The 14844-nt window shown below is 49.8% G+C and overlaps 1 protein-coding gene across 3 annotated transcripts in view; it reads right to left on the reverse strand.

Annotated features, from left to right (window-relative positions):
• The window catches only part of HERC4 (HECT and RLD domain containing E3 ubiquitin protein ligase 4), a 144405-nt gene that overhangs the window by 84334 nt on the left and 45227 nt on the right, over positions 1-14844 (reverse strand). For all 3 annotated transcript variants that reach the window (XM_075348783.1, XM_075348782.1, XM_075348784.1), the window contains exons 8-9: positions 14421-14581; positions 14245-14321 (exon numbers count right to left, since the gene is read on the reverse strand). In XM_075348783.1, coding sequence (XP_075204898.1) covers positions 14245-14321; positions 14421-14581 — 238 coding nt within the window. The remainder of the gene's footprint in view (positions 1-14244; positions 14322-14420; positions 14582-14844) is intronic.

Here is a 14844-nt window from a genome sequence, read left to right on the forward strand (position 1 = left end):
AGTTCTAAATGTTATTCGAAGCAAAATGTTTGCTTTAGAGCTCTGCCTATGTTTAGAACAAAAATAAAAAACAGTCGAGGATTGCAGTGTCCAACTTATGACTATTATACTAAACCAAAAAACAATATGGACAACTAATATACTGTATATATTAGAAGCCCATGACAGCACCACATGAGAGGTTCCACCCACCTCAGGACAGGAAACCCGCTGAACTAAAAGGGCAGCACCTCTCCTCCGCATCAGTAAAATTACAGAGCCAGAGAGGACCAACAAAAAAAAACCAAAACCAAAATGGTTAATCACATCACCACCAAGAACACCATTAACACTAACACTCCCCGAAGGGTGCCTACAACCAGGGAATAGGGAGGGAACTAAGGCTGAAAATCCCATTACCGGTAAGCAATTAAGATTTTTCCCTTTCGCCCATGACAGCACCACCAGAGAGATTCTAGAGACCAAACACCTTAGGGAGGGACCACCGCCTGTAATACCAGTCTACCAAAAGAAAGGTCGGCTGTGGAGGACAAGTCAAGTCTATAGTGACGGAAAAAGGTAGTGGAAGAGGACCAAGTGGCGGCCCTGCATATCTGATCAATAGAGACCTCTGCCTTCCCAGCCCAAGAAGTAGAAACTGACCTAGTGGAATGGGCCCTAATCTGCATGGGAACTGGCACCCCCTTAGATGAGTAAGACAGGGAGATAGCAACCCGGATCCACCTAGCCAAGGTGCTTTTAGATACTTTACAGCCCCAGGACTTTCCCTGGAACGCAACAACAGGGCCTGAGATTTCCGCCACACCCTGGTCCTATCTAAGTAGGTTATAAGGGCCCAACTCACATCCAATCTATGGAGCCTGGCCTCGTTCATTGGAAGGAGGGTCACAAAAAGGAAGGCAATATGATTTCCTGGGATCTGTGAAAGGGCTTTACGACTTTAGGCAGTTATGAGGGATCTGTACCCAATACCACCCAATCGACCAAAATTTGAGTATATGGATGGACAATGGAGAGCGCCTGTAGGTCCCCCACCCATCTAGCGGACGTCAACGCGATGAGTAGTACCACCTTCAGGGACAAAGTCTTAAGGGGAACATCCAAAAGGGGCTGAAACAGGGAGTCTATAAGGGAATCAAGGACAAGATTTAAATCCCAGGGAGGCATACGAGGAGAAGGGACAGGAGTCGCTCTAGCACAGGATTTAATGAACCTGCTAATTATTTATTCTGTTTGAGGTTATGATTATAGAGGGCTCCTAGGGCCAAAACTTGTACCTTCAAGGTGCTAGTGGATAAGCCCAACTCCAACCATGTCCGAAGGAATTCCAGGATGGCCGGGAAGGGAGGGGGACTACCAGACCCTTTCATTAATACCAGTGGTGACCGGCTTCCTACTTTTAAGGAGAGTTTCTACTAAATTCTCAGAGAATCCCTGTGCTAGGAGCAAGTGCCTTTCAAATGCCACGCTGTCAAGTGGAGGGCAGGATGCCTGGGGTGGCACACTGGTCTCTGGACTAGGGGGTCTGTCTCGTCCGGCAGTATTCAAGGGTCTGATATTGCTAGTTTTTGGAGCCAATAGAACCAGGCTCTTTTTAATGTGGGCTCAGTCTTCCCGAATCTTCCTGAGTACTGCCGAAAGAAGAACTATGGGTGGAAAGGCATATAGAAGACCCTGAGACCAGGGGATCTGCATTGCATCTATTGCCATGGGTTGATCCCTGGGTTTGAAAGAACAGAAACTTCCTGTTGACCCTGGTTGCAAAAAGGTCCAAACTGGAGTCCCCCAAAGATCTGTAATTAACTGAAAGACTCGGGCTATTCTCCTTGATGCAGATGCCTGCTGAGGAAAATCGGCCTCCTCATTGTCCTTCCCCCTAATATGGAGTGCACTTAGGGAGAGAAGACTGGACTCTACCATTTGAAAAATTTCTATTATAAGGGCGAGCAGTAGTGGAGATCTGGTCCCCCCCTTGATGATTCAGGTAGGCCACAGTCACTTTGTTGTCTGAAAGTATCTGGACCCGTTGATCTGTCAGATAAGGGAGGAATCATCTGAGTGCCAATTTTACCGCAGTAAGTTCCCTGAAGTTTTAGGACGGATTCCTCACATGATCATCCCATAGTCCTTATAAACAGGTGAGTTCTCAGGTGAGCTGCCCAGCCTAAAGCCTGCTTTACACCTTATGATTTTGCATACGATATCGTATGCGATCGTACCCGCCCCCATCGTATGTGCGGCACATTCAAATTGTTGAACGTGTCGCACAAATGATTATTTCCCGTTAGACGTACCTACCCTTCCATACGACCTCGCTGTGGGCGGCAAACATTCACTTCCTGGAGTGGGAGGGACGTTCGGCGTCACAGCGACGTCCCACGGCAGCCGGCCAATAGAAGTGGAGGGGCAGAGATGAGCGGGACGTAAACATCCCTCCCACCTCCTTCCTTCCGCATTGCCGGCAGGAGCCGCGGGACGCAGGTAAGCTGATGTTCATCGTTCCCGATGTGTGCTCATTTTTAGGAATTGAACGACGTGCGTGCGATTTACGTTTTAACGTTCAATCGCAAATCGCACGTAGAAGTCACACGTTACAATATAACTTACGATGTGTCGGCGGGGTCGCGTCGTAAGTGATGCACATCCGGCATCGTAAGATATATTGTAGCGTGTAAAGCCCGCTTAAGTGACTTGCATCTGTTGTGATGATATCTGTGATGTTGGGACACCTGCTTCCTCCGAAAATGATGGCTACGAGGGAATGGAGTTTGTACAGTCGGAAATCCTAGTTTCTTGTCTGCAGCCTTGGACAGAAGGTCATCCAGCTGTGTACCAAACAAAGTTTCCTTCACAAGGCATTCCGCATAGTCTGCTCTTTGACTGTACATCTCTCTTCCAGGATTTTACCCAAAAGGGCCCTTCTGGCTGAATTGGAAAGAGTTGCTGCCTTTGCGGATAATTTGAGCGAGTCGATGGAAGCATCCGCTAGAAAGGCTGCTGCCCCTTGTATACGTGGAATTGAGGAGATAATGTTTTTTTCTAGACACGTCACCTGTAAGTTGGTCTTCTAATTGTTGGAGCCAGACCATTAGGGACCTTGCTACACATGTACCTGCCACCACTGGGCTAAGAGCTCCTGCTGCAGCCTCACAGGTACCATGGAGAAACCCATCCGATTTCCGGTCCGATTGATCACGGAGTGAACCTACATCATCAAAGCGGATCGTAGTTGACTTGGATGCCTTGGAGACCGCAACATCAAATCTAGGTCACTTGTCCCATGAAGTGGTAGCTGTTTCATCAAAGGGATACTTTCTTTTCAGGGAAGATGACAGTGATACCTTTCTATCTGGTTTCTTCCATTAATCCATGATCAGGCCCTGGACTTTTTGATGAATTCGGAACACATTTTTCTTCCTGCATGCCAGGCCTTCAAACACGAGGTCTAGTGTCTATTCAGGATCTTTATCATCCACCAGCCCCACAGTGGAGCGCACAGCTTTCACCAGGGCTGTCACCTCAGAGGATGGGAACCATGGTCTGCCGCCCTAGTCTGAGGAAGATGAGGAGCCCAAGGATGAGGAAGAGGCAGGTGACAAATTTCTGGAACCCCGTTCAGAGCTGCCCGATTTATCTGAAGCTCCCCCCATGTTTCCTAGTAGAATTTTTTTTATGTGTTTTCGGTGCGGACAGAGAGGGAGCCTATGGAATCACTGACTTCAGCACGGATAATATCTCTCAATTGAGTTGTAACCTTGGTGTTTCCGTACAAAGGATCTTTTTTATACGGGTGGCGCAAAGGTACTTTTGGTAATCTGAGGATAGGCTGTCCTGGCAAATCCCACAATTCCTATGATTCCTCTTAGAGGTATGCTTCTTAGATACCTCCTGAAAGAAAGAAGGGAACATAGGGGGAAGTCTGCTGCAGCTTTTCATTATTTAACAGACATTCACCCCCCAAGATGGCGGATCTAGTACCGGTTTCGGAGGTGGTTTTTGACTTCCAGGTTTTGATGTCTTAGAACCCCCGGAATGTCGACTTGCCGGACTGGAGGAACTAGCCCTGCCGGAATAGCGCTCCACTCGCTGCTGCATCTGTGAAGCCTGGGAATCCTCATGCTGTTCCAGCGCATCCTGCTCTGGTGGAGAGTTGTCTTCCATCCTGAATAGGAAAAAAGCCATACTCACCAGAATGCAGCAAAGATGACTCCTTATACCTCCCCGGTTCAAATTTCCTGTCAGTTATCCGCTCGCTGGGCGCCGCAATCTTGGAACAACCTGCGCATTCGCAGTTGCCGAATTTCCGGGTACCGCGTCACTTCCTCTTCACCCCGACATTCCATCAGCAGGGCACCCATCTCGCGGGCTCCATGTGAGGACCACATAGCCTGGGGCGACGCAGAGCAGAGCTCCTGCTCCAGGCCCGTGCCCCACCACCGCAGACAGCCAAAGCCTTTGGGATGTGCATCCAGGCCCGAATGCCAGCTTTTGGTAAGAACCAAACTTTCACACCGGGCTGGACCTGGGAGATTCCGTGGGTGGTCCCATCAGGACAGGAAACCAAAACTGATGCGGAGGAGAGGTGCCGCCCTTTTATTTCAGTGGGTTTCCTATCCTGAGGTGGGTGGAACCTCTCTCTCAGGTGGTGTGGTCATGGCCGAAAGGGGAGAAAAAAAAAAAAAAAAAAATGGTGCAATTCCCAAAACAACAAGCCCTCACACAGCCCCACTGAAACAAATTAAAAATAAAAAAATAAAAATGTATTTTTGGTATCGTCGTAATTGTACAGATCTGGAGAATTATAGTGTCAGAGCAATTTTTACTATAATGAATGTAGTAAATAAAAAAAAAAAAAAAAAAAAGAAAGAGAATTTTGTTTACTTACCGTAAATTCTTTTTCTTATAGTTCCGTATTGGGAGACCCAGACAATGGGTGTTTAGCTTCTGCCTCCGGAGGACACACAAAGTACTACACTTAAAAGTGTAGCTCCTCCCTCTGAGCTTATACACCCCCTGGAGAACCAGATCTAGCCAGTTTAGTGCAAAAGCTGAAGGAGAATAGCCACCCACAAATAAAAACAGAGCAAGAACCGGAACAACCGGAGACTCTGTCCACGACAACAGCCGGTGATAACACGCGTAACAAGAAATTGCCAACAGGCAACAGGGAGGGTGCTGGGTCTCCCAATACGGAACTATAAGAAAAAGAATTTACGGTAAGTAAACAAAATTCTCTTTTTCTTTATCGTTCCTATGGGAGACCCAGACAATGGGACGTCTCAAAGCAGTCCATGGGTGGGAATAAACAGATAAACTAAGAAGTAGGCGGAGCCTAACTTCACAAAAGGGCGACAGCCGCCTGAAGGATGAGTCTGCCCAAGCTCGCATCTGCCGAAGCATGAGCATGCACTTGGTAGTGCTTTGAAAAGGTATGCAGGCTAGTCCAAGTGGCAGCCTGACAGACTTGCTGAGCCGTAGCCTGGTGCCTGAAAGCCCAAGAGGCACCGACAGCTCTGGTCGAGTGTGCCTTGATCCCCGGCGGGGGAGGCACCTGAGAACACTGGTAGGCATCCGAAATGGTCGACCTAATCAAACGGGCTAAGGTCAGCTTAGAAGCAGAGAGGCCCTTACGCCAACCTGTGGTTAGCACAAAAAGAGAGGTGCCCCGCCTAAGAGCAGCGGTGCGAGACACATAAATCCGGAGAGCACGCACCAGATCCAGAGTATGCAATGCTTTTTCAAAGCGATGAACAGGAGCCGGACAAAAGGAAGGTAGGGTAATGTCCTGTTTAATGTGGAAAGGAGAGACCACCTTAGGAAGAAAGTCAGGAGTCGGACGGAGAACCACCTTGTCTTGATGAAAAACCAAAAAAGGTGACTCCGAAGAGAGCGCAGCCAAATCAGAGACTCTACCGAGGGAAGTTATGGCCACTAGAAAGACCACTTTCTGTGAAAGACGAAGCAAAGAAACCTCCCTAAGAGGCTCAAAGGGGGGTTTCTGCAAAACCGTGAGAACCAAATTGAGGTCCCAGGGATCCAAGGGCCGCCGGTAAGGCGGAATGATGTGAGACGCGCCCTTCAAGAAGGTGCGGACCTGAGCCAGCCGGGCGATATGCCGCTGGAACAGCACTAACAGAGCCGAGACTTGTCCCTTGAGAGAGTTGAGGGACAGTCCCAGCTGCAGACCGGACTGTAGAAAGGACAGAAGGGTCGGCAAGGAAAAAGGCCAAGGAGGATGGCCGGAAGAGCGACACCAGGACAGGAAAATATTCCAAGTCCTGTGATAGATCTTGGCAGAGGAAGACTTACGGGCCCGAGTCATAGTGGAGATGACTTCAGGAGGGATAGAAGCCGTCAAGATCCAGGACTCAAGAGCCACGCCGTCAATCTGAGAGCCGCAGAATTCTGGCGGAAAAACGGGCCTTGTGAGAGAAGGTCTGGACGGTCCGGAAGATGCCACGGCACCTCTACGGACAGATGGAGCAGGTCTGGGTACCAAGCTCGCCTGGGCCAGTCCGGAGCAATGAGGATGACTCGACGGCCCTCCATTCTGATCTTGCGCAGAACTCTGGGCAAGAGAGCTAGAGGGGGAAACACGTAGGACAGACGAAACTGGGACCAGTCTTGAACCAGAGTGTCCACGGCGAATGCCTGAGGATCGTGGGAGCGAGCCACGTAAACGGGAACTTTGTTGTTGTGCCGGGATGCCATTAGATCCACTTCCGGAGTGCCCCACTTGCGGCAGATTGACTGAAACACTGCCGGATGCAGGGACCACTCGCCACTGTCCACGGTTGGACGGCTGAGATAATCTGCCTCCCAGTTTTCCACGCTTGGGATGTGGACTGCGGATATGGTGGACTTGGGAGTCCTCCGCCCATTGAAGGATGCGTTGTACCTCCAACATTGCCAGGCGGCTGCGTGTCCCGCCTTGGTGATTGATGTAGGCAACCGCTGTCGCGTTGTCTGACTGGACTCGGATGTGCTTGCCCGCCAATAGGTGGTGAAAAGCTAGGAGAGCCAGAAGCACGGCTCGGGTTTCCAGCACATTGATTGAAAGGGCTGACTCGGACGGAGTCCAAGTGCCCTGTGCTCTGTGGTGGAGGTGTACCGCTCCCCAGCCAGATAGACTGGCATCCGTGGTGAGGATCACCCAGGACGGGGCCAGGAAGGAGCGCCCCTGAGACAGAGAGAGGGGCCGAAGCCACCACTGAAGAGAGCTCATGGTCTGTGGCGACAGAGCCACTAACCTGTGCAAGGAGGAAGGCCACTTGTCCCAACAGCGGAGAATGTCCAGCTGCAGTGAACGCAGATGGAACTGGGCAAAGGGAACAGCCTCCATTGACGCCACCATCTGACCCAGCACCTGCATCAGGTGCCTGATGGAATAACGGCGGGGCCTCAGCAGAGAGCGCACCGCCAGTTGGAGGGACTGCTGTTTGATTAAGGGCAACTTCACAAGTGCCGGCAGAGTCTCGAACTGCATCCCTAGGTACCTGAGCCTCTGGGTCGGAGTCAGAGTGGATTTGGGCAGATTGACAAGCCACCCGAATTGGGCTAGAGTGGCGAGAGTGAGCGAGACACTCCGCTGACAGTCTGCGCTGGATGAAGCCTTGACTAGAAGGTCGTCCAGGTAAGGAATCACTGCCAACCCCTGGAGGTGCAGAACCGCAACCACTGCTGCCATGACCTTGGTGAATACCCGAGGGGCCGTGGCTAACCCGAAGGGAAGAGCCACGAATTGGAAATGTTCCTCTCCGATTGCAAAACGTAGCCAACGCTGGTGTGAAACTGCAATTGGCACATGCAGATAGGCATCTCTGATGTCGATGGATGCCAGGAAATCCCCTTGGGTCATTGAGGCAATGACTGATCGCAGAGACTCCATGCGAAAATGCCGCACCTGAACATGCTTGTTGAGAAGCTTGAGATCCAGGAAGGAACCGTCCTTTTTGGGGACTAGGAAGAGATTTGAGTAGAAACCTCTGAACCGTTCCCGGGCGGGAACCGGTACAATTACTCCGTTGGCCTGCAAGGATGCCACAGCCTGAGAGAAGGCGGCGGCCTTGGAGCAGGGGGGAGTTGACAGAAAAAATCTGTTTGGCGGGCTGGAGGAGAATTCTATCCTGTAGCCGTGGGAGATGATATCCCGTACCCACTGATCGGAGACGTGTTGAAACCACGCGTCGCCAAAGTGGGAGAGCCTGCCACCGACTAAGGACGTTGCTGGCGCGGACAGATAGACAAGAGGAGGTTGCCTTAGTGGCAGCACCTCCTGCGGTCTTTTGTGGACGCGCTTTTGGGCACCAGCTGGATTTTTGGTCCTTGGCTGAGTTAGTGGATGAGGCCGAGGGCTTAGAGGACGACCAGTTGGAGGAACGAAAGGAACGAAACCTCGACTGATTCCTACCCTGGACAGGTTTCCTGGTTTTGGTTTGTGGCATGGAAGTACTCTTCCCGCCAGTAGCTTCCTTAATAATTTCATCCAGCTGTTCACCTAACAGCCGGGACCCAGCAAAAGGGAGTCCAGCAAGGTACTTCTTTGAAGAAGCATCTACCTTCCACTCTCGAAGCCACAAGATCCTGCGGATAGCGAGGGAATTAGCCGAAGCCACCGCAGTGCGGTGAGAAGCCTCCAGCATGGCAGACATGGCATAGGATGAAAAAGCTGAAGCTTGGGAAGTTAAGGTAACCATTTCGGGCATAGATTCCCTGGCAAGGGAATACATCCCCTCCAGAGAAGCAGAGATGGCTTTGAGAGCCCACACTGCTGCAAAAGTCGGGGAAAAGGAGGCCCCCGCCGCTTCATATACGGATTTGGCCAGAAGGTCAATCTGGCGGTCAGTGGAATCCTTAAGGGAGGTGCCATCAGCCACCGACACAACGGTCCTGGCTGAGAGCCTAGACACCGGAGGGTCTACCTTTGGTGAATGAGCCCACTCCTTGACCACCTCAGGTGGAAAGGGAAAACGGTCATCAGAACCACGCTTTGGGAAGCGTTTTTAAGGACAGGCCCTGGGCTTGGACACAGCAGCCTGAAAACTGGAGTGGTTAAAGAACACACTCTTTGCCCTCTTAGGCGAGGTAAACTGATGCTTTTCTGCCAGAGAGGGTTGTTCCTCTGATACTGGCGGATTGAGATCCAGTACAGAATTAATGGCCGCAATCAAATCACTAACATCTGAGTCACTTTCGGACAGATCAATGGGGCACATGGAGTTAGCCTCCGAGCCCCCTGTAAAGGCATCCTCCTCGTCCTGCGAGTCAGCTTCTGAAACAGAGCCGCGGGACGAGGAAGGAGAGGGAGCCCTGCGTCTCTTCTTAGAAGGACGGGGTCTGGGACCAGATGATGAATCCTCTGTGAGCTCCGGTCCTGAGAGCCCTAGCAGCAGAGGCACCCTGTGAAGGGGGCTGATGCATGTTCAGCAAAGTCCTGGACAGAAGTCCCATGGAGTCGGCAAAAGATTGGGAGATAGACCTAGATAAGGATTCTACCCAAGCCGGGGGTTCAGCCACAGGAGCCGGAGCAGCCTGAGAGACCACTGGGGGTGCGACTCCAGGCTGAGGCACCGTCAGATTAGAGCAGGCATCACAATGTGGATAGGTGCTCGGTTCAGGCAGTAGGAGCTTACATGCAGTGCATACTGAATACAGCTTTGGAGCCTTGCTCCTCGTGTGTGACATGCTGCTGGAGTGTGGGCTCTGCCAGAATGACCCCCAGAGAGTATATACAGAGGTCCACAACCAGAGGCTGTGGCTTACCAGACCGCTGGAGCGGTGTTGTGTGCCCTCCAGATCCCGAAGCCCGGACCCCCAAGCACCTCAGCAGGGATGCTGCAGACCAGTGCTGATCGCAGGGAAAACGCTGAGAAAATGGCCGCCGGAGCGAAGAGAGGGGGCAGGACTTACTCTGGGAGCGGGATCTGGAGGGCCATAGAGACCTACAGGGGAGGAGACATGTACTCAGTGAGCAGTGTCCCTCCCCTGTGCAGAACGGCCGCTGGGCGGAGCCGCACTGTCCCTCTGCATGAATGACATGCGAGGGCAGTGAAACCGAAACTAGGCCTCCGGCGAAGCCGGGGCCTAAATTTGAGCGGTGCGGCCGGCGCGCAGGCACCATCGGCGCGGTTCTCAGGCGACAGCCAGAGAACCCGCCGGAAATGTCATAAAACACACTCAGCACACTCTCCCACAACAATAAAGTACAGGGACCCCCAATATATAAACGTCTCAGGTACTTAGCTTGCTGAGACGCAGGGTTCCAAGTCCCTGGGGATGAGTGCTCAGGTCCAGCGGGATCCTGAAGGGCTGCGGATGGAGACCGGTCTCCTGGCAAGCATGGAGACCCGTGCTGGCTCCCACTTCATGCCAGAGCCCAGGAGGGATGGTGAAGGAGCACGGCATGTAAGGCTCCAGCCTTGGAATCAACCTTAACAGCACCGCCGACACAGTGGGGTGAGAAGGGACATGCCGGGGGTCCAGACTTGGACCCGCTTTTCTTCAAACTCTTTCCAAAAATCAAAAATTAGATGAGAATGCATGTGTGGATGTATGCCTCCTGAACACAAAGCGTTAAACTGGCTAGATCTGGTTCTCCAGGGGGTGTATAAGCTCAGAGGGAGGAGCTACACTTTTAAGTGTAGTACTTTGTGTGTCCTCCGGAGGCAGAAGCTAAACACCCATTGTCTGGGTCTCCCATAGGAACGATAGATTATATATATATATATATATATATATATATATATATATATATATATATATATATATATATATATATATATATATATATATATATATATATATATATATATATATATATATATATATATATATATATATATATATATATACCGTATTTTTCGCTTTATAAGACGCACCTGATTATAAGACGCACCCCCAAATTTGGTGAAGGAATAGAGAATTTTTTAATAAATGGGGTCCGTCTTATAATGCCAGTGTCCGTCTGACAAATCATATAGGGTATATGTCCCTCATAGCCCCCCCCATCCTAAAATTAGCCCTCTGAATCTGGATATGGCCCAGTGATGCCACATGTCCCCTATGCCTGGCACACATCCTCTATGGCTGGCACACAGCCCACTGTGGCTGGCACACGGCCCACTGTGGCTGGCACACGGCCCACTGTGGCGGCACACGGCCCACTGTGGCGGCACACGGCCCACTGTGGCGGCACACGGCCCCATGTGGCTGCACACGGCCCCATGTGGCTGCACACGGCCCCATGTGGCTGCACACGGCCCCATGTGGCTGCACACGGCCCCATGTGGCTGCACACGGCCCCATGTGGCTGCACACGGCCCACTATTGCTGGCACATGGCCCCATGTGGCGGCACATGGCCCACTATTGCTGGCACATGGCCTCATGTGGCTGCACACGGCCCACTATTGCTGGCACATGGCCCCATGTGGCTGCACACGGCCCCATGTGGCTGCACACAGCCCACTATTGCTGGCACATGGCCTCATGTGGCTGCACACGGCCCACTATTGCTGGCACATGGCCCCATGTGGCTGCACACGGCCCCATGTGGCTGCACACAGCCCACTATTGCTGGCACATGGCCCCATGTGGCGGCACACGGCCCCATGTGGCTGCACACAGCCCACTATTGCTGGCACATGGCCCCATGTGGCGGCACCCGGCCCCATGTGGCGGCACACGGCCCCATGTGGCGGCACACGGCCCCATGTGGCTGCACACGGCCCCATGTGGCTGCACACAGCCCACTATTGCTGGCACATGGCCCCATGTGGCGGCACATGGCCCCATGTGGCTGCACACAGCCCACTATTGCTGGCACATGGCCCCATGTGGCGGCACCCGGCCCCATGTGGCGGCACACTGCCCCATGTGGCGGCACACGGCCCCATGTGGCGGCACACGGCCCCATGTGGCTGCACACGGCCCACTATTGCTGGCACATGGCCCCATGTGGCGGCACACGGCCCACTATTGCTGGCACATGGCCCCATGTGGCGGCACACGGCCCCATGTAGCGGCACATGGCCCACTATTGCTGGCACACAGCTCCCTGTGTTATATATCGCCCCATGCTGCTGCTTTTAGGAAAATAAACTTTCCTTACCTTCTCCAGCATTGTCCTGTCTGTGTCCCCTCCTCGGGGTTGATCTCCAGCCTCCTGCATTTCCTGGTTCTCGGCCGGTCATGTGATCGGCACGGCAGAGTGAAATCTCTTGTGCCTTATCACAGCAGCAGGAGGGAGGCCTGGCAGACACGCTGGAGGAGGTGAGTAAAAAGTTTATTATTTTACTGTTTGCAGCAGCATAGGGGACATAGCTAACACGGGGGAGGGGGCATGTGCAATCAAAGAAGGGGCAGGCAGATATAATATACACTGCTGCCCCAGCCTATCGCCGCGGTGCACTTTCAGCACCATGGTGGTGGACAGCAGCTGTGCATATTATATGAGCGGGTGCAGGAGATCAAAGGCTTCTGCTCCCAGCTTTCATAAGTCCCCCAGCAGAGCTCCAGAGCTGCCCGCACCTCCCCTGGACTCTGTAGTGTGTGTATATATATATACACCCCACCCCCCGTATATTCGGATTATAAGACGCACCCCCTACTTTCCCCCAAAATTTGGGGGAACAAAAGTGCGTCTTATAAAGCGAAAAATACGGTATATATATATATATATATATATATATATATATATATATATATATATATATATATTATTTTTTAACGCTATTTCAGAAGTAAAAGACAAAATACAAAGCTTCAACATATGTGGAGGATCACCAATGAAGTATAATCCTTTATCAAGAAACAGGACACCAAAAAAAAAAAAAAAAAAAAAAAAAAAAAACACATTTAAAAAGATCCATGATGTGGGGCTAGTGTGTCCATAATAAGAGAACACCCTACTGCTATTCCAAGATGATGTTAAATCTCCAAGGAAAAATGGGTAGACATGACTCCAGCAGATATGGACACAATGCATCACGGGGGCCAGTTATTAAATAAGATTGTACATATAATATAATATATATAGGCAAAACACCATATATACTGAGAAGTCACCAATATGTATGAACAAGATCTATAGATGTATTAGACCAATACAAAAAAAAAAAAATAATGAAGTACTCCACTGAACTGAGAATATCTACTTTGTTCTTTTAGCTATTTCACCATACTTTGAATTCGTACAGCACACGGATGACATCAATGTGCATTCCGTTTGCCGTCTGTGTTTAAAGCGCACCAATCCCCAGGATTTTCCTATATAACCTAAAGCCAGTGTTATACTGGCACTATCAGGCTGATTTTTTACATACCATTAGTTTAAATGCCACTGTCAATTGGGACAGTGGTATTTAAAAGGCTTAAAAAAACGGGGAAGGCGTGCCGAATCTGACCGCTCTCAATTTCCAACGCCAGAAAACCAATGGTTTATCATGGCACTACAATACTGCAGTCACATAGACAATTAAGTGAATGTAGCTTCAAGCCCCATAAGGGTCTAATAGATAATGTGCATAATTATCTCAACTAATAAAATATCAACATATTTATTCCACAGGGTGAATGCATAAGTAAAAGATAGAAAAGCAAAAAAAACAACTAGAGAAACTTGGTATCACCCTAGCTGGATAGGCCAGTGGAATAAAGTTACCCTTTATTGTTATAATAAAGTGAATGATGTAAAAACAAAAGAATCTGTTTTTCTTTATTTTTCTCTTAAATCTACTCCACTTTTATTACCAATTTTCATTATTTTACATGATAAAATGAATGGTGCCATTAAAACCTAGAAATCATACAGCAAAAAGCAAGCTGTCATATGAGTCGGCCCATGGAGAAATGAAAAAGAGTAATGGCTCTTGAAAAAGGAGGAAAAAAAAAAAAAAACACCACATACCAGACTGACAGACAGACAGACAGACAGACACACACACACACAATCAACCACAACAACATCAACAACCACAACAACATCAACAACCACAACATCAACCACAACAACAACATCAACCACAACAACAACATCAACCACAACAACAACATCAACCACAACAACAACATCAACCACAACATCATCAACCACAACATCATCAACCACAACATCATCAACCACAACATCATCAACCACAACATCATCAACCACAACATCATCAACCACAACATCATCAACCACAACATCAGAAATATAGCCAAATCTCCAAATATAAGTAATATTTCACAAGGTGCGTTTGTTTACCTGTACATGATAGTAATGTGCAAAGCTCTGGTCTCCGCCAGAGAAAATTTTCTTCACGCAGTAGTAGCCCTCTATACCTGCAAAGAAGTAAATGAATGTAAATCAGTAGATGTAGGATTACCAAACTGATAAAGAGAAACGAGATCAAATCAACAATATACAAAACAGCCCCTTACTATCAGTATGGTGGGAGAAATCGCTGTGGGATATCCAGTTTCCTTTCACAGTAAATGGACTTTTTCGGTTACATGTTGAACCAGTTCCTAGTTGTCCATTGCCACCAAGTCCAAAGGAATAGATCCGACCAGATGATGGAACGAAAGCCAGAGTGTGCTGCCTAGATGCGCAAGAAAACATTCAAGACAAAATGAAACATCAGTTGCCATTTAGAGCCCCATTTTAACTACTTATGTAACTATTTCCCACCCATGACATACTACTGAGTCATGGGGTGGGTGTGGAGCGACTAAGGAGCTGAGCTCCACACATTATAAAGCAGAGTGCTTGTCTCTAAATGGAAGCAACCTGCACCCTGTGGTCACAAAAACGCATCCAAAAAGGCATGTATTCTCCATGCGTTTACCATATTTGACAATGTGT

The sequence above is a fragment of the Anomaloglossus baeobatrachus genome, chromosome 5, assembly GCF_048569485.1.
Source record: "Anomaloglossus baeobatrachus isolate aAnoBae1 chromosome 5, aAnoBae1.hap1, whole genome shotgun sequence".
Classification (NCBI taxonomy): domain Eukaryota; kingdom Metazoa; phylum Chordata; class Amphibia; order Anura; family Aromobatidae; genus Anomaloglossus; species Anomaloglossus baeobatrachus.